General features: G+C 53.2%; 1 protein-coding gene across 4 annotated transcripts in view; it reads right to left on the reverse strand.

The window, feature by feature from the left end:
• PLXDC1 (plexin domain containing 1) overlaps positions 1-20,515 on the reverse strand; it is a 56,861-nt gene that overhangs the window by 28,304 nt on the left and 8,042 nt on the right. For all 4 annotated transcript variants that reach the window (XR_006287672.1, XR_006287673.1, XR_006287671.1 and 1 more), the window contains exons 2-5: positions 17,728-17,897; positions 1,543-1,686; positions 888-957; positions 230-352 (exon numbers count right to left, since the gene is read on the reverse strand). Coding sequence is in view for 1 of the 4 variants with exons in the window: in XM_007062037.4 (XP_007062099.2) it covers positions 230-352; positions 888-957; positions 1,543-1,686; positions 17,728-17,897 (507 nt within the window). In the remaining 3 variants the exon portion in view is untranslated. The remainder of the gene's footprint in view (positions 1-229; positions 353-887; positions 958-1,542; positions 1,687-17,727; positions 17,898-20,515) is intronic.

A 20,515-nucleotide genomic window follows, 5' to 3' on the forward strand; every position in this document is an offset into this window, starting at 1 on the left:
CAGTACCAGGCCCCGAACGGTGTGTTCTCAGCACCTGGCCCCCTGGACACTCCTGGCTGCTGCCTCAGCTGGTTCCTCTCCCCTGCTTTGCAGGGATGAGGGCTGCCCAGTGATCTCGGAATTCCTGGTGCAGGTCCTGAGAAGCAGCCAAGGTCCCCAGGGGGCTCTGTGCATTGTGTGTGGCAATGGGGCTGTGCAAAGGGCCAAGCGGGCCAGGGAAGCGGCTCACCGTTGTCGAAGTACTTGATGGTGGAGTTGCGGGAGTAGCTGGGGTTGAAGTTGGCCATCAGGGGCGCAATGTATTGGGTGGCTGTGAGCATGCGGTGAATGACATCCCCCATGAAGATGAAACCTGGAGCGAGAGCAAGGGAAGGCAATTTACGTGCCCATCCCCTCACCCCCACTCCACTGCCCTAGGACACCCGCTACCAGCTTCTCCCCCCAGCCCCACTCTACTGCCCCAGGACACCCACTACCACCTTCTCCCCCACCCCTTACCCCAGATGTCTCCCCAACACTGCCCCTGACTAGAGTTGGGGCTGAACTGAAGTACCCTGGAGCTGGGCAGTTTGGATCCCAGGTTCTGGCTCATGTGTCATGGTACCATTCAGCACTAATTAGACAAGATGGACTTGACCACATAAGCCCCTGTGATGTGGCAGTGAGCTCCACTTTACAGTGGGGTAAACTGAGGCACGGAGAGCCAAAGAGACTTGCCCAAGGCCACCCCACGCATCAGTGGCAAAACTGGGATTAGGATGTGCAAAGGGAGGCTGGTTAAAGACACCCATGTCAGCCCACTAAGCAACACTGCCTCTCCAGCTGATGCTGCCTGTCAGCACACCCAGGCAAGCCAAGTAAATGTGGCCTCACAATGCTTCACTCACCTCCTGTCGCTATGGTGATCTGCCGCAGGTGATGGCCATAAAAGGGAAAGTCAAAGGACAGGATGACTCTCTGTGAAAGACAGACAGGGGACAGCATCAGTGTGGGAGCCACACTGGGAAGTGCCATGTCTGACCATGGGCGTCTGGGAGGGGCAGGTGGTGCTGCTTCCAGGGAGATGGGTTAAAGCAGCGGGGGAAGCAGGGGCAGACAGCACTAGAGAGCAGTGTACTATCTTTCCAAGACATGCTGCGCCCTGCCCCATCTGGCATAGACTCTGGGCACAGCCCTGCTGAGAGGAGAAATGCCAGAAATTGATTCATCTGCCCCTTCGGAATGGGCTCCGGGGGGGCCCCGGGGAGGTGGAGTCCAGTTGGAGCACAGGCTGGGCCCACCCACATCTCCCCTCATACCCTGACAAGCAAAGCTGAACACTTAGCAGGTATTTGTGGAAGGCAAAGCTAGTCTCTAGCCAGTCTCTCTCCCATACAGGCACATGAGCTGTGGGGAGCTCCGGCCAAGGTGCTAGTGCCCCAGGTCAGGAAATCCTGGAGAAGAGAGAAGCTGCTGGGGAAACATTCCCGGGTCACTGGCGTGGCACCGTGGTGGATGCCCAATGCAGGGACGGCAGCAGCTAAGTGGAGGGAGGGAGCTCACCGAGGCCTGCCTGTGAGTGTTGGACAGGATCCCATGGACTTTCACTTGGCTTCTGTTGGCTTCTGCCATGTCGATCCAGAGTTCTTTGGTGCGCGCCTCCCCCAGCCCGTAGAACCGCGACATGTAGTAGCTATGGTTGTCTTCCTGCAGCCACAGAGCGCGGAGAGAGGGGGTTAGCAGATGAGGATGACAAGGATTGTGGAGACAGGCCCCAAGGAACAAAATCTGCATTCAGATCTCTAACCAGCAGGAGCTCCCAGTGGGATGCTGGGGCAAACCAGGCTAAGGCGATCCTTGGTTGTATAAAGGGGACTAGTGAGTATCAAGGAGAGGATTTTACCTTTGAATACAGCACTGGTGAGACCGACTCTGGAATCCTGCATCCAGTTTTGGTGTCCACATTTTTAAAAGGATGTTACAAGACTGGAAGGGGTGTGGAAATGAGTTGAGAACCAGAGATGCCTCACACTGAGAGACGTGAAGAGTTCAATTGGTTTAGTCTATCAGAAGGCAGATTGGGAGGTCACCTGCTTACAGCATATATGTACTTTCATGGGGAGAAACTACCAGCTATTAAAAGGCTCTTTGATCTAGTGGAGCAAGGCTGAACAAGAACTGAGGGCTGGAAGCTAAAGCCGGACAAATTCAAATTAGAAACAAGGCACAAATTTTTCACACTGCAGGTGATTGACCATCGGAACAAACTCCCAAGGGAAGCGGTAGATTCTCCATTTCTTGGAGTCTTCATATCAACACTGGATGCCTTTCTGGAAGATGCTTTAATCAAACACAAGTTATTGGGCTCAATACAGGGGGAACTGGGTGAAATTCTTCTAAGTCTGAACTGTGTTACGCAGGAGGTCAGACAAGATGATTTAATGGTTCCTTCTGACCTTAAAAATCTATGAACCTCACTCCCCTCTCCCCAAAGCTCAGCTCCCCATATCTATTCCTCACCACAGTCCTGAGGTGTAGGTATTAATATCCCCTTGGTGCAGATGGGGAAACTGAGGCACACAGCAGCTGCAAGAGGGGAATTCGTGTGGGAAGTGGTATTAGGCCTTGGGAGTTTCTGGCTCCCAGTTCCCTGCACAGTGCATTAGGCCACAGTGCAATCTTATTATTGATAATAGCATCAGGCAGGCAGCACTGAAGAGGATAACGAAGCATTTTTATTAATCAGACTGTAATTAGAGTGGGCCTTCTATCCAAGGTTCTCAGATAACGAACTACACTTCATAGCACCATTGGGAAGTAGATATTGGCATAGCCATTTTACAAATGGGGAAACCGAGTCCCAACAGGTTCAGGTTTCAGAGTAGCAGCCGTGTTAGTCTGTATTTGCAAAAAGAAAAGGAGGACTTGTGGCACCTTAGAGACTCACAAATTTATTTGAGCATAAGCTTTCATGAGCTACAGCTTCACGTGACATGCTCCAGGTCACACAGCATCTCAGTGGCAGACCTGGGAACAGAACCCACAAGGGCTGGCACCCATTCCTTCTGCTCCACACTCCATCCAAGAGCTGGGAACAGAACTCCCTGCTCTACTCACTGGTCCACACTTCCCCTCCATGGAATCTTTCTTCATCTCTAGACAGCTGATAACCCTGAGAGGCCTGGGGCATGCAGGAGCTCTGCCAAGAACCCTGATGTGCGAGTCTGACCCGTCTAAAACAGCTGTTCATGAATATATCAAATGAAACACACCCACGCTGGGCTCGGTGCTTGTTGTTTTGTGGCCCCTGAAGCAACATCAGTTACCCAGAGACCTGGCTACAGCAGGACAGTTGCCCACCCATAAAAATAATGGCACCAAAAGGCAGTGTTTTCTGGAGCGGAACACCGCAGTCATTTAGCGGCACACAGCATGCACTGGGAGTCCAGACTCCTGGCTTCTGTTGCCAGCTTGGCCATAGCAAAGTTATGCAACCCTTCAGGGGAGCCTTTGCTACAGAACAGCTGGAATAATCCGCACCCCCAGGTGGTGTAATTAATCAGTTGCTCAGCATATGACCCTTGCTGACCCATACCAGAACGGGCAGCGACAGGCCTGGCCACGCCAAGGGAGGCACAGCGTTTCAGAGGTTGGCTTCCTAATTGTGCCTAATTGTGCCTGTACGGAACCTGCCGAGAGGCCCAGCTGGAAGAAGTCTCTTGTCAGGGAGACTGCTTCATGCTCTGTGAAACAAGAGGTGTCTTAATTTCAACTGGGAAGATGCCACTCGCCCACTCTGAGGCCATGCCAGGAGCCTCACTGATACCAGGGCATGATGGCTGGTAATGAACTAACATTTCCCCTTTGCAGTCTCTCCTCCTCCCCTCCTAGATCCCTCTTTTCCCTGTCACTCCTCCCAGCTACTTCCCCTCCCTAACAGCTCAGATGTCAGCAACCCTGTCTCTGCCACCAAGTTTGGTCTGATATTTCCTGACAGCACTGCTCATTGGGGACCCTACTACAGTCTTGCCCCAGCAGCTGCTGATTCCGGGGCCCATGCTTTTCTCCCCACTGTGCCATCTCTTGTGCCTGTGAATAGCCTGGCTATTAGGACAGTCTCCTCTGGGGGCAATGTAGCATCCCCTAGCGGCCACTGGGCCAGGAAAGAACATGCACAAAGGCCTGGGTAGCTGAGTTCCCCTGCATGACCCCTCTGGCCGGGGCCCTGTGCAGCCTGGTGTCTGGATCCCTTCATTTGGTCTGGATTGAAGCTTAGGACAAGGCGAGCTGACTTAAGGCTGCAGCACTCTGCTATTCCCCACCGCACTGCTCTGCTGTCGCACATCACTCCTGCTATCTCAGTCCTGGGCTCTCTACAGCACCTGTATATTGAGTCGCTAGGCTACGCTCACGCCTGGGGCGCTGTACCTGAGCACCTCATCCTGCAGTGCAGCCCCTCACTGCTACTCCAATCTTGTCCCCGCCACAGCAGTGCCACTGCACTCCAGTTCTGGCCTCCTGTTCTCCCCGCCCTGGGATTCCCCCAGCACCTGTCTCATAGGCATTTCTATGTGCTCAATGCTAAACCGTGACAGCCCCGGCTATTCTAGTTCTGTTCCCCAGATAGATCTGCTGACGTCTCCTAACTCTGACCTTCAGCACCTCCAACTATCCATGCCTGGGCCCTCCATATGCCTGTAATCCTGCTATTTCGGCTGTCTTCATCACCATTCTCTTTACCTTGTAACTGGGCACAATGGAGGACTGTGGAATTTACAAGCAGCAGGAAGACAAAGGAAATAAAATCTGTAACTCAAAACAATTAACAGTGTCCCTGTAAATGGCAGGAGAAAACCACTCCTGACTTGAATGGTCTAGTATATTTCCTAGAGAGCCTTCTCCAGCTCTGCAAGACATGGAGAGGAACACGGCAGAAACTTGATTAAAATCCTCTAATGCAGTTTTATCGTGCTTCAGCAAAACTCCAGTGAAATGGTCTCACTTCCTTTCAAAAAAACCCCAAAACCAGCTTCATCATTATGTGACATGCTCCCCTAGCCCTTTCCTTGTGAACTGGATTAGCCCTTCTTTCCTCTCCAGTGCCTGCCACTCAGCAGCTCAAAAGTGATTTGGGAGCGTGATCAAAGCCTCGCAGCACCACCATCTCCACCTTACCGGCGGGGAAGCTGAGGCATAGAGCAGGGAAATGACTTGCCCACAGTAGGTCAGTTGCACAGCCCAGGCTTGAGTTCTAACCATCATAAAACTCAGTCTCTCTCTGTTCCGTGAACCCACTCACCTCTGCTCCTGATCCTGTTGAAGTCAATGGAAAGATAGGGGTTAGTTGGAACACATGGTGATCTTACTGGTTTTATTACAGTAGCCCCTAGAGGCTGCTACCAAGATCAGGGCTCCACATAGTGGAAGGCAGCCACTGCCCTGAAGAGCTTACAAATAGACAAGACAAAGGGTCGTAGGGGAAACTGAGGCACAGAGCAGTGGCGTGACCTGCCCAAGCTACACAGGAGAGGCATTGGCAGAGTTGGGAATAGAATCCAGGTGTCCTGCCTCTAAGCCACTGGACCACACTGCTGATCTTGCCCTGCTTTTGCTAGCAGCCAGGTTGTCTCACAGCCTAGCACAGAACAAGAGAAATGTACAGCTCCTCCTATCTAACCCCTACACCATCACACAATAGCAAACGAAAAGCAATGTAATTAAAATACCCTAATGCAACATGCAGGTAACCTGTGGAACTTCCTGCTGCAGGATATTGGTGAGGTAAACAGTTGAGCAGGAGGCGTGGACGTTAATGTGAATGAGAATTGCATTGGAGCAACACTAGCAAGGAGTACAGCAACAAGAGATACAAGCTGTTGGTGGATAAGATGATTATCAGGTAGGGGAGGGCAGAATTCTCCCAGTGTGGGATATGTTGAGGAGTTCTAAATATGACCATCACCTTCACCGAAGTAATCTTAGCACAATGGGGAGCACTGTACAATTGTGGGATGAAAAATATGGCTTCCTCTGAAGCATCCAGAGATGCTTTTGTCAGAGATGGATTGTTAGTCTGCCAGGTAACACTTGGGATCCTGAACCTTAAAATAACCTCCACACATAGAGCCTGTTTTAGGGGCAGGCGAGCAGGACGGTTACCTTGGGCGCCATCTTCTGGGGAGGTGGCACACCACTGGGCCTTTTGTAGGGGGGTGTTTTTTTGCTCTGCTGATTGGCTGCCTATTGTGGGGGAGTTATTTTTTGGCTCAGCCACTCCAGGCGTAGGGGTGTGTGCCGAAAACATTTTCTACCCTGGCAGGCAAAATGCCAAGGGCTGGCCCTACCTGCATATGCGCGTACACACACACACGGCTAGGTCATCAGTGAGTGTCTATCCGCGTAGCTCCCCCTCCGCCCCCGACTTTGCTCTGAGGACCAGATCCCCAGCTGGCATGAATCAAGCTAGCCCCAGTGCACTCATCACCAATTTACGGCAGTTCAGTGCCTGGCCCTCAACACGCACCAGCAGTTCACCCCAGCGTTCTGCGGCAGAGAGAGGGGAAAGCCACTGCCTCAGGGGTGCCAACATTTGCTCAGTAACTGCACAGAGAAGGTTGCCGGGTGCATTTACCCGGAGTAACTGGAAGCAGAATCCTCTCCCTGCTCACCCTCTCAGTTGGGAGAGGCCCTGGATTCCCCAGGCTGGATTCAGCCATTGATCCAGGACTCCGTGATCTGGTGGATGGTTTTCATCTTGACAGTTGGCCAGGAGCTAATCTTCTTGTACCAGAATAAATCCAGAGTAACCCCTACTAGCTTTAAATGCAGACTTATGCCAGTGTAAACTGGGATCCTAGCCAGCCTGACCATTCCTTTAAGAGGCAGCATTGTCAACAAGGTAGGCGGTAGAAATGGCTTCCCTCTCCCTTTGGGTGGAGGTGGGGCGAGCTTCATGCACCTCCATCGCCAAAATCGCTGGGCCAAATTTGGTCTTTCACACACCACAGCACCCATGGGGACACTGTGTTCCAAGCAAGGGTATGGAGGCGGGAGGAGGAAGCCGGGGTGACCCTGCTCTAAAGGGCTCATTTTACCCCTGGGATGTTCGACTGCGTAAACAGGAGGAGGGAGGGGCCAAATGAGCCTTATCGCCCCCGCTCTGCTGCCCTCATCCTTTCCAATGTGTTCCCAATAAAACTGGGGAAAAAATATAAACAGCCAACATGGGGATGGGAGCTGGCAGCCGCTACTCTGAGTTCTCAGCCATCCTCATGACCTCATCTCTGAATCATTATTATGTCCCAATCCGTCACCTTGCTTTGGTTACAGCAGGAACTAAAGAGGAGAACTTTTGGATGCACAAATAAGCAGGGGGTGAAAAAAGGATGCAGGGAGCCGGGATGTTAAACGTGAGCATAAAGAGAGGTCCTTTAAGGAGACGAGCTGCAGCTAGTAGATTTCTCCCTTATTTGGCACTGGGGTCACTGCTTTGGAAGGGGGATTATCAAGATCAGAGGCATTTTCCCCCCTTGCTGCTTCTCTCTGTCTGATCAAAGAGACGAAAGGATTGTTCTTATGGTTAAAGCTCAGGATGGGGAAGGAGGCATTTGGTCAGGACTTGTGGGTTCTATTCCTGGCTCTGCCACTAACTCACTGTGTGGCCTTGGGCAAGTCACTTCCCCTTCTCTGTGCCTCAGTTTCTCCCTTGTTTACAAAGGGAGATAACTCAGCCCCAGACTGTGCTACAAAGCTAATCAACATTTGTAATGTAAGAGCCTTGGATGGAAGATGCTAATTTGAAAAGAAGGGAAAATCTGCAAATTTTCCAAAGCTTCCCAGGAGTTTTTGTTGCCACTACGTGGACCAGAGCCACCTGGAACTTTGCAGGGCTAGAACTCAGATCCTCCTGCTCCAAAAGCCCGGACTGAGCTAAAGGAGAATCTCTGCTAGCAGTGCAGGGCATATGACACACAGCAGGACAGTTTTTACTCTGTCCAACAGAGGGAAGTAGGGATACACACTGAGCTGGTATTGTGGACAGAGCTTGGTTTTGCGGGTGGAGCTTGGAAGAGTGCCTCTATATTTTCACTTCTCCTAATTTGAACCTTTGATACAGCTGTAGCCAAAACATCACAAGAATGCCCCTCCCCCAAACTCCCTCTCTGGGGCAGCTTTCTGCAGGACAACCAGGCAGTCTCTGCTGGGGGCAATGCCAAACCTGCCCCTCCTGCCAGCTAGGGTGACCAGATGTCCCGATTTTTGGGTCTTCTTATATAGGCTCCTATTACCCCCACCCCTTTTTTACACTTGCTGTCTGCTCATCCTACTGCCAGTGCTGTCTGTGAGAAGGCAGCTTGCAGACCCCTCTCCCATGGACTCAGGGTCTTGTCACTGCAGCTAAGTAGCTGAGATTGAAGTGAAAAACAGAACCCCGCAGAGGGGAGTTCTTAACTCCTAGGCTGCTGGCATTCTATCAGCTGCGTAGTGAATGCTGGGCTGGGACGAACCTTAGAACGGAGGGGGGAAGGCGGGAGGGGCCTGACAGAGAGAGCGAGAGAGAGAGATAATTCACACAGAGGCAGAATATTACACACACGATTTTCAGTGAAGTTGTGTGTGCAAAAAAAGCACTTTATGGCAGCTGCATGTTCAAATAATCAATTTGCATGCTCAATCATGATAACTGCAATTGAGATCATTGCAGATGCTTTTTGTATTATTATTTATTTTGCCTATGCAGTTCTGCACTTAGCACTGGAAAGAGCAGACCCCCGGTGTGTGAGAGTAGGCAGGAGAGTGTGTGCATGCGCTCTCTCCTGCAAGTAGAAAGCCACCACCCTGGCAGTTTAGCTCTGAGCATTGCTGAACGCTTCAGCAGACTGAGCAATGCAAGCCCAGGGCTGACTACTGCCTGGAGCTCATAACTGCAGTCAACTGCAAACAGGAACCTTGGGTTCTTCCCAAAAAGACAGAGACAGGATGGAAGGGAGTGGCAGAGAGACAGTACAGGCACGGGGGAAGACAGATGCACCAAAGCAATAGCCATACAGCAGGAGAGATGGAGAGAGGAAAAAAACAAACAAAAAGGTGGGAGAGTTCAGAGGGGGAGGAGAAGAAAAATACATAGGAAGAGACACAGAACAAGGGAGGAAAAGGGGCCTCAGTTTCCCTGAAGGGAGCTGTAATTAGTGATTCGGACCATGCCAAGGAGACATCCACTAGCTGCCTGCACCCCATCTTGCAGCTGGGCACTGAATGTACACCCATACCCTGGCAAACACCAGCCTCCTTCGAGCCCAGCCACCACCGAGTTTGGAAGGCTGAGTATTCCAGCTGGCAGTGTGCACTGTGAGGTGCTGAAAGACTGCCAGGCCCAGCCCACACTACTCTGCTCAGCTCCTGACCAGGGGCCTTGGGCATGACTGCATGCCACAAAGAGACGCTGTTGAGCTCCCCAGCCCAATTGCCTACAGACAGCACCCCGCAGCCCCGACCTCCCGCCCCCACAGAAATTTTTACCTGGGCCTTTATCTCCTCTGTTATTGCAGGCATTACAGATATGCCTACGGGCCCCAACTGAATTTGGGTCCCTGTTGTGCTGCACGTACACAGTGAGAGACTGTCCTGGCTTCAAAGAGCTTATAGCCTGAATAGACAAAAGGTGGAACAACGGAAGCATGATTATCCTCATTCTACAGGTGGGGAAACTGAGTCCCAGAGCAATTAAGTGACTCTCAGAGGGAGCTTACAGCAGAGATGGGAACAGACCCCAGGAGTCCTGGGTCTCAGTCTAGAACTGGGAACTGAACACAGATCTATTATGTCTAAGCCAGTGCTTTAATCCCAAGACTATCCTTCCTCTGAAAGCCTCCCAGGAAACTGCTGCCATGTTACCCAGGAGGTACCAACACGTGCAGTCACATCTCCCTCCATATTCAGGCACCTCCTATGGTTCCCAGTTCATTTTCAAATGTAGCTCAAAAGTTACCCTCTCCTTTTTTAAACCTTTCCATGCTGACCCCAATGATCATGCCACAAACCTTTCTGCTTCCTTCCCCACTCAACCCCTGCCCCTCCAAACCGTCCATCACCCTCTTCTGATGCAAGAGCCTTCTCCCCCACAGCTCTTGCCTATCACAATGTTTGTTTGCAGTACTTTATTCAGCCACTAGGTGTCTGTGTGTCGTAGAGATCCTAACAGGGTGTGGGGTCCCTGGTAAACCAGAGATAAGGTTGGAACTCAAGCTGTGTATGTTTCAGTCAGTAGCTGTAGCTGCTTTCTTTCCTTTCAGATTGGGATTATTTATCATTCAAGATATTAAGACCCTACTGACTGGAACAGCTTCTCTGTTCCCATTCTAACCCCATTCTCTCTTATCAATTCTCCCTGTCATTTCAAATGTTATCTCAAATATTGCTCCTCCTCCAGCTACCCCTTCCTCTTTATCAGTTGCTGTCTCCCTCTCCCCCTGCTGGAATCTAATTCAGTAATTGCATTACAGAATCAAATCCCATTTGTAAATTTATTTCTGTTTATTGCTTTCTGTTCCTCCAGAGTGCCTACTCCTCGCTCCGGGCATTTTGACAATCACCCTAACATGCAGAACGGGAAAAAAAATTAATTCCAACAAATATATAATCAGCTGCCTGTAAAGCATCACAATAACATGCACCCATAATAACAGAAGCAATAATGAGAGCCCCTCTGATTGCCTAGAAGCGTTAACCCACCTGCTCCCCAGAGGAAACTACGCCACACAGCCTGAAGAGCAATGTGTCAGGGTCCTGGCAAACTAAGGTCAGGAGCAGAGAGTTCTGAAGCTGCTCTACGCCCAACCCCCCTCCCCCACCATCTGCCTCCGAAAGAACATCACCTCCAGCTGTGGACATACCCTATTGCATTGATTGTAACCCACTCCCTACCTCATGCTCCCTCTGTCCCTTGCATGGAGAAGCCCATCTCTACATGACCTCCAAGAGGAACAGAGGCTCCATGATGTAAGGTTCACATCCATCTCTGCTGCCCAAATGTCTGATCTCTTGTCAGCTCCCACCTCGAGGAGCCAGCTGTAGATGGATGTCCTAGTCCTGAGATTCTGCCCCTGGTCCTCCCAGTGGAGATGGGGAGCCATAGCAACCAAGGCATTGGGGCTGGGGATGGAGAAAAGTCCTGCCAGGGACGCATCCCAAAGCCAGGGATGAGCCCAAGTGGCAGAAGGCACATCCAGATTCCAAACCACCTGGATATTCGGTCTGGGCTTTTGGGTCAGCCCAGCATAAAGCCAGGGGGCGATTTGCAAAATCTGGATCTGGATTTTGAAGGCTGGGATTGTTCAGCACTCAAGTTTAGATTCAGGGCCCAATGCCGGTCTGAGTCCCAGCTCTGTCACACACTCCTGGCATGACCCTGGCCAGATCACTTAGCCTCTCTGTGACTCAGCTCCCCATCTATCCAATGGGGTGGATAGCCCTGCTCTGCCCCCAAGGGCCTGTGAGGGCAAATGCACTAGAGATTGGCAGGCTCAGCACTACAGCGATGGGGGGCAGATAAGTAGGTAAGAGCAAAAGTGAAAGAAAGGCCCCTCTGGAGCTGCTCTGCCAGGCTCCTCCTCTCCAGCTCATTATCTTAGCGCTAGAGAACAGCCCATACCTGAACCCCAGATGCAGGTTGCCCAGCCTTTAAGGGGGTCAAAACCTGAGCCTGGATTTTCCAATCCAGCCCCCTCTTGGCTCAGCGGGTGCAGCTGTTTGGATAGTCCCTGTCTGACCTTTTGGGGTTTTTTTTGCCTTTGGAAGCCATTTATGGGGCACAGCTGCACCCCATGTGTCCCTCCCCCCTTGCTGGCCCCATCAGCCATGAGGAGCCCGGCCCCTTGGCAGCACTTGCCTTGTAAAGTCCCTGGGGCTGTTGAAAAAAACAAACAAGCCAGTGGAAAATATGAAGACAAATAAAGGCCTAATGCAGATTCCCTGCCCTGCGTGCGCCCCAATAACCAGGCTTGTGACAGCTCATATATATGGGCCTCCGCCTGGCACGTGCCAGATCTGCCTTAGGGCACAGTGTGACGCGTGGGCATGGGGGAGGTTGCAGGAGGCGAGGGAGCAGGGGTGGAACATGTGGGGGGAGGTGATAAGTGCATTCTGATGGGGCTAGAGAGGAAAGTCAAGGTTCAGTGATGGTATGTTAGTGCAAATGCAAGCCCATGTTATGTGCGTCTCATGTCACCTGCATCACATGTGTAGCATGTATCTTCCATGGAGTGTGGTGCACAGCACCGGGGAGCCATACGTCCCTCACATGGTGCTCACGTGCCATGCAGTGCATGAGTGTGTCCTGTACAGTATGCATGGGTCTCTCAAAGAGCCAAGGTACTACAGGGCCTCTATAGGGCAGCCCCATTGAGCCTGACCCTATGAGAACCCAGTGCTCCCACTGATTTTACATCTCAAGATCAGGCCCCTAGAGAAGGCAGAACAAAGCCTTTCCGCACCAGGATGGGGATTGGGGCCTTTAATGCACAGACCCAGTACTGCTGGGGAGAGGGACATTCCACAATGGGGATCAGGCCCTTGAAATACACAGGAGCTTGTGGATTTTTATTGCTCTTTAAACACAAAGCAAGACACCCCCACACTATCCTGGCCTGGAAAGGCTGAGTCAGTGTGGACTCCACCAGCAGGGAAGGAGGCTGCTGTTGCTAGCTGTGGTGTTGGTTGGAAAACAAAATAGCCACCCAGGGCTATTTGCTGAGATAATCATCTTCAGAGATGCTGATTAATCATCAGGGGAGAGGGCCAAGATGGAGGCTAATAGGGGATGGAAGTGAGGAAAAGGGTGAGAGAGACAAGGGAGGAGTGGTAGATACGCTGGAGGGGAGGGATAGGATACAGAAGGACCTAGACAAATTGGAGGATTGGGCCAAAAGAAATCTGATGAGGTTCAATAAGGATAAGTGCAGGGTCCTGCACTTAGGATGGAAGAATCCAATGCACCGCTACAGACTAGGGACCGAATGGCTAGGCAGCAGTTCTGCGGAAAAGGACCTGCTGCTCCCAGTCTGGAAAGTTTGACAGCAGCCATTCCTCCCTCCACGACTGGGATCTGACCTGAGAGGGGGCTCAGCAGTCAAATGCAGGTCTCCTTATCTCCCCATCCTCTTCACAGAGATCCCTTCTCCTGTGGGATGGACACATAGCCCTTCTACATCCCGACATCGGCATCAGGCAACAAGCGAACCATACAGCCATCCTCTGCAACAGAGAGGGCACTGCTGGAAGGAAGTTCACCAAACTGGAGTCCAACCTCAATGGAGGCAACATAGTCCAGTGCGGAGAGGGTGCTGGGCTAGGAATGAAGAGCCCTCTGTGCTAATCCCAGCCGTGCCACTGATCTAGGGGAAACCTCTGTACCTTGCTTTCCCCTCTCGTCTATTATACTGTACACTCTCTGGGGCAGAAGCAATATATATATGCAGCATCTAGCACAACGATGCTCTGATCTTTGTCAGGGCCTCAAACATAATACGGTCGGGTATTGCATAGGTGCTGTTAAAATAAGGTTGTTTGCCCCCCCTCTTTAGAAGAGGGTTTTGGGGATCCCCCAGAATGGGACCTACAAAAGATGGCACTGTCATGAGGAAGCTCAGGCTGCTGCAGTCCCTGCTAGTGCAGGACCAGGAGGAAGCTGAGCCCGGAGCTGCAGATCTATTTTTCACTGCTTTACATATTACATGCAGTGGCAGCCGAAATCTTCCAGCATGTCAGTTAAAGCCTTAAAATGAAGTGACCCGACAGCAGAGCCCCGGATGAAGTGTAAACATCGTGACGCCATTAACATGTGCAGCACATTTGCCCTATTGATTTTAATGAATTTAAATTCTGCCTCATTTCTTGGGATGCAGCTTCCACTCTAGTTCCAGCTCCACCAACACCGTGCCATCGATCCGGGCGCTGTGCCGGGCTTGGAAATCTCCCACACAATCAAGCCTCAGAGCCCCTCCCTGCGGGGATACCCCCCCGTCTCCCTAATGCCACCCCCGCCTGGAGCTGAGCCACTCCAGGCTTTGATCAGGGCATCTCTCCCCAGCCCAACAGCGTCAGCCATCGGCAGGGAGACCTCAGGGGTCTTGCAGCAGTGCTACAACTACTGGGGGTTCAGTAGCGGGTGCTCCTCCCTCTGAGTCCATATCAAACTGATGCCCATCATTGTTTCCTGCAGGGCAGTTAGTGATTCAGTAGGGGGGCGCTCTTCCCTTGGAGTCAGTGGTGCTCGCAGGTGCTGTGACTAGAGAGAATGCAACCATCTGTGGTGATTAACAAGCCCACAGCCCTTTTTGCAAGGGCCGGGATATTAGCCCAGGAATGCTGCTGGCCTAAATTGCCCTGAGGGGATCCTTCTTTGCCTCCTGCTCTAAACTGTACTGCAGTGCTGCTGCATGGCTGTTAAGCAGCTGCTATGTCCCACCACTGAGGTGGCTGCATTTCAGTGCTGGGTGAGTGATCCCTGTATACAAGTAGCTGCCATGCCACTCCCCTCCACCTCAGAGGCAATTGCTTCTTAGGGATCTCTGTATAACAAGCTGCCATGACTCACTCCAGAGGTGGCTGCACCTCAGCACTGAGTGAGCAATCCTGTATAACCAGCTGCCCCATTGCACCCCAGAGACAGCTGCATCTCTTGCACTGAATGAGCAATCCCTCTTTAAACAGCTGCCTCCTCTCACCCCTCAGGCGGCCGCATCTTGGCGCCAGATGAAGTGACTCGAGCGTATCTAACCTCAATTTATTCAAACGTCCTGACTATATTTGGACCCAGGAGATCTTGGGTAACAGGGAATTTTCCTCATTGCTGAGGGACCTGTGACCCCATCTCAGATAACAGGGAGCTGTGGATAATTGAAGGTCAGATAATTAAGCTCGCCCTGGATGCGAGAACCTTGTGGGATTCCTCAGGATGCAACCTGCTGTAGCTACACCCTTCATTATCAGCAGCACTCCCTGCTCCAGAACACTGGCGGGGTGCATCCAGCTGTGAGCTCAGCCTGTGCTACCTTCTCTCTACTCCAGCTGTGCTCCTGCCTCTCTCCCACTTGCTCTGAAACCATCGCTTCCGGATCCAGCCCGCCTGCAAGCTCCCCATCCATCTCCCTCCTCCTGCCAGGGCCTTTTCCAATTTGGCTGCAACCCGCAGCACTTGTCCAGATTAAGAAAACACTGCCAGCTAGCCGTTAATTTGTTAAATAAAACTGTCAACCAAGGGGCTGCGGCTGCCTCGGGGCAGAACCAGATCGGTCCCACAAATGCGGGCACAGGAGCAATTCCTTCCCCATCTCCCCCGGGGCCTCTCCTAAGGGGCAGCACGTCAGCCAGCCAGCCCACCCCGCCCCATCCGCCACTGCCCACCCCAGCCATACATGGGGCAAGCGCTTCAGACCCCAGCTGGGTCTAGGTGCATGGGGAGACCTTGAGTAGTCACCCCTCTTGACACCCCACTCCTTTGTCCATTTTCTACTGAGATTGCAAGCTCTTTGGGAAGGGGACCTGTCCTCTGACAGAGCCCTGCCACCTCCAGCCCTGAAAAGGTCCCTGCATGGGGGAGCAGGCTTAGAGGGGGAACCAGGGGTGCTGCTACCCTGAGCCCTCCCCAGAAATGCTAGGCCTGGGGAAACCCTTTGGTGCAGGCCCACCTGCAGCACTCACGAAAACAGGGCACGAGCGCCTGTGTGCTCAGGGCTGCCCCCTGCTGGCAATGGTGGCTGGCAGGGGGATTCCATCAGCACAGCAGCATCCTTCCTACCCCCAATCCATGCAGGGGAGGTTGATGCTATCTGGGGGGTGCAGGGCAGGGGTGAGAGGAGCTGAGGTTGCAGTGTGCAGGGGCGGGGGAGAAGAACGAGACCCCGATCCTATGATCACTGCCACTCTTCTGGCTGTGATCGAAAAGGGGATGGAGGAAGAGGAGTGGATTGTTCTGAGTGGCAGGGCAGATTGATATGGAAGCAGCTCAGGGGCACTGAATGAAAAGCTGACTCCCTAATTCCCCTCCACCCCTGGCCGCTGCAGAGCTGCATTGTAACCTAATTAGTTTCTTTCTATTAAAGCTGAAACCTCCATGGAAGGGGGGGAGGGGAGGAACGGTCAGAGCAATTGCCAGAGCAGTGAGATGCCCCCTACCCACTCCTCACACTGTGCCCACAGGGGAAAGAGAGTTAACTCTTTTAGACAGGGCCGCTCTGAGCTGGGGGGTGAGGGCTGGACTGGAAAGCAGGGAGGCTACAGCAGTTCAGGGTGCAGGGCATTGGCAGAGCTGTGTGCGGGGAGCCCGGGGCAGAGCTAGCGAAAGACCTCCCATGTCTTTCAGCTGAACCCCAGGAGGGACATTGCAGAGGAGACACTCATGCCGTGGGTAAATCCGGAGGGGCCCCTCTGGGTAGCCCAGCCTTAAAGCTTAATGGAATGAATGGTTCAGACTAAAGCAGGAAACTCAGTGACCAACCTGCAGCCTGCACAGCTGCTCCCCCTGGCTACCTTTACCTTGAGGTGTAGTTACCCTCTGGGGTCTGGCACCACTTGCCTACCAGCTTCCTTCCCAAGACCGAAATAACCCACTGAGGCCAAACCGCAAGGGGAAACCACAGAGTCTTGGCCAGGCTGACGCAGCCGGTCAGGAAAAAGAGCGGGATGGTCACAGAACATGCATGTACCACAGATGTGCCTATCAGCTCAGTGCACAGGCCTGTCTGGGCGTCCCCTCTGACATTTACATGGTTCCCATCACAGCAGGAACACAGCTGACTCATGGCAGCTAGGCCTTATTCACCCAAACCTTTGTAGCAGGGCAGCCATTCTTTGAGCACCCCCCTGGCCTTTCTAGCCCCACCCCCTCCCACCCCAGCAGGCCCCTTAAGAACTGCACAAATGGTTGGGCTGGTTGAGTCACTAAACCAGTTCTGAACAAGCCCCAGGGGCCCAAAATAAAGTCCATCACCACACAGCAGTGCATACTCAGCTCTGGGGTCTCCTCTCACAGCCAGAGCCCCTCAGCCAAGCTCTTCCTACCTGGAGCTTAGCCCTCTAGCACCAGCCTCTAGGCTCCCAAACTTCTAGGCCCCAACTCCATCTGGGTTTCCAAAGAGGAGCCTCCAGGGTCTTTGGGCTACAGGGTCTTCCCTGCAGGAGACCTTCATACACCCCACAGCCTCTCTTCACTTGCCTACACACACTCCTCCCCTTCATTGCAGGCTCCTGCTGCTTGTTATAGGGCAATCACCCCCTCCCAATGTGTGGCTTATTCTGCACTCAGCCCTGGCCCTTAAGGGACAAGCGGCCCTGTTACAATCTTCATGAGCTGGATCACATGTGTGGGTGTCGCGTGGAAGCTATATGGCTCTGGTAACCTTTGCAGAGTCCCGTGGCTCTCATGGCAGCCTTTGAGCGACTGGCTCACACACGTGACCTTCGGACAGAGCCACACATGTTGCATGCGGCATTTACGCGGCTCTCAGCATGACCTGCAAACTGACAGGTCGCGTGCGGCTCTCATGGAGATCCCACCGTTCTCACTGCCCTCTTCCAACAGATGGCTCCCTTCTGCTTCACCTGCCGCTTTTGTGGCATTTCAGAACACACACAAGCTGTGCTCACGTCATACAAACCCACAACCACCCATCTGCCATCAGGGTGAGAGAGCAGCTTAGTGCAGTACAACCCCTGCACAACACCGGGCAGCAACACCCCATGCCGACTCACCACAATCTGCGTCTCATTGTCCGGCAGGGTGTCAATGGCCAAGCTACCTCCTACTAGGTCCTGGCTGATGCGGGTCTCGTCGGTCTCCAGCAAACTCTCCCGAATCTTCCCCCTCCAGCCCAGCAGCTTTGTCCCTGCTCCCCGCTCCAAGGAGTGGCCATGGAGGTGTCCTGTGGAGCACACATGGGAAGGGGAATCAGCAGGCCTGTGGCAGAAGGAGCCAGCGAGGTAGAGAGTCTAGGTCTGGGATCAAATGCCACGTTTTACTCCAGGGCTGCCAATTCAGATCCACCTTGGTGATGCAAAGGGACTGTCGGGTGTGACGAGGAGAGATGAGTTTGGTGTCTCAGGCCAGACCTTAGGGGACATCACCTGAGAACACCTGGGCCTGAGCTAACCCCCAGCAGGGGGGTCAGGGGCTGAATGGGCTGTGGGAGGTAAATCTAAGGGCTCAGACGCCAGTGATGACAGCAGTAGAGATGGGGCCCTGAGAGATGGGGCCCATTCGCAGGGCTTTGGGGAAAGGGGGTGGCAAACTGGGAGGCTTGCTCTGCCCTGTGAAGAAAACAGAGTTTCAGCCTCCAAGGCTGTCACACCAACTCTTGTCACCAGCTACCCTGGCTACCCGCCCCCCCCCCCCCCCCCCCAGGACACAGAGTGTAGGAGAACCCCTGGGAATGCTCCAGCCCCTAAGGGGAAGGCACTGGCTATTCACAGCAGCATTATGCTACAGCCTACAGGCCACAGCCGAGATCAGGAGCCCATTATGCCAGGCACTGCCCATACACAGAATAAGAGACAGTCCCTGCCCCAAAGAGCTCACAGTCTAAACAGACTACAGGTGGGAAGGGAAACTGAGGCACAAAGCAGGGAAAGGACATGCCCCAGCTAACTGGCAGAGCTGGGAGGAGAACCCAGGAGTCCTGACTCTCATGCCCTAGTCACTGGGCTACAGTGATGTAACCCACAATGGACTAAGAGCTACTTGAAACTCTGCCAGGCACCTGACCTCACCCCAGGGACCTCCCCTCAACCAGCCCTGCCCTCGAAAGCTTCTGTGCCACCCCCTGGAGCCTGGACACCCAGCCTGGGCACCTCCTGCCATGCCATCACTCCTGCTGCCAGCTGGCATTCAGTCACATGGTAGAGAAGGAGAAGACGTGATGGCGTCAGCTGGGGAAGATGAACCCCATTGATCCCAGCATGTGGGGTTCAGACCCCCCCTTTGAAACCATGACAAGGTTCCAGGTCTGTGAGATTACAGAGGGACAAGGGGTGGTGGCTGGGGGTGGGGAGGGAAGGGGCGCCTAAAGGATTAGTAAACGTGCCTTAGAGTGATAGACTCCAGGAGCTCAATCTGTTCAGTTTAACAAAGAGGTTATGGGGAGAGATCACAGCCTAGAAGTACCTCGGGATGGGGGGGACGACACAAATATTTGACAGGGGGCTCTTCAGTCTAGCAGAGGAAGGTCTAACCCGAGAGGATGGCTGGTAGTTGAAGCTGGAAAGAAGGTGTAGCGTTTTAACCCTGAGAGTAATTAGCCACTGGAACAACTTGCCAAGGTTTCTCCATCATGGGGAATTTTTAAATCAAGGCTGGATGTTTTTCTAACCGATCTGCTCTGGGAATTATCGGGGGATGTTCTAGAGCCTGTGCTATACAAAAGGTCAGAGGAGATGATCATAAACGTTCCTTTCCGGCCCTGGAATGGCTCTTTATGGATGACAGGGAGCAGCGAAATGCCATGCCCTGGGCCAGCACAGACTGGGAACCCTGGGGGCAGCTGCGGTCAGAGGGGTTATGGAGGAACAGTCTTAATAGCATAGTCCTCTGGTTACCTCTGGCTCCCACAACCCTCCACTGTCATGATGGAGGCAGGTCAGGGATCGGGACCTGCCGGTCCAGCCCCACTCCGAGAGCAGGCAAACCCGGGGTCAGTGCCAACACCAGCATCAGCTCCACGCGGCCTTTCCAGGGAGCTGCCGATATGCAAATGAGCCAACCGTGTCGGTTGCATAAAACATCCCACATGCAGCGGAACAAAAAGTGGCTCCTTTAATGGGGTGTGTGGGAGGGGGGCAGCTCTGCCCTGGGAGGGGCTTCCCACCCCTAGCTGCTGATCCAGCTGCAGTTGACAAGGGATGTGATGGGGATGGCAGCAGAGCCCCTGGCTGAGTCTGGAAAGATGCCAGTTTGGCCACCTCTGCACGGGGTGATCAGGGGGCTCATGGGCCCACGGGCCACGCCCTGGGTCCGCTTGCTGAGCACAGGTGCCTAGGGTTGCCATCAATGTTCCCTCTAATTTTTGACAGGCTGTGTGTGCAAAAGGTTTCTTCTGTGCAAATTTTTGACAGGCGTGTATGCAAAAAATTTCTTCTGTGCAAATTTGTGTGTGTGTGGTGTTTTGCCGTGTGCGCAGGGTTTAGGATCTGTGTGCGCATGCACACACACACAGCTTAGAGGGAACAGTGGTTGCCATCTGTACGGCACAGGGGAGGTTCTGCCCAGAGGTCCCCTGGAAAGGTGCAGGAAGGAGGGAGCCTCCCCCGCGGTGCGTGGTTCCCTGCACTGCTCCTCCCCACACTGTGCAGTTGTTTATACTGGAAAGGCTGCCTGGGCCTCTGGCTGAGTAAGCCCTTCCCCTGTCAGCCAGGGCGTATGGACAGCATGTACTGAGCCCTGGGACAGCGTGCCAACTGGGCTTGGGGGTGGTGCAGGAGTGCAAAAGGCGCTTCGGGACACCGAGTCTCTGCAAAGGGCTCCAGGGGTTAGCACTCAGAGCCGGGG

Source organism: Chelonia mydas, chromosome 27 (assembly GCF_015237465.2).
Source record: "Chelonia mydas isolate rCheMyd1 chromosome 27, rCheMyd1.pri.v2, whole genome shotgun sequence".
Taxonomy (NCBI): Eukaryota; Metazoa; Chordata; order Testudines; family Cheloniidae; genus Chelonia; species Chelonia mydas.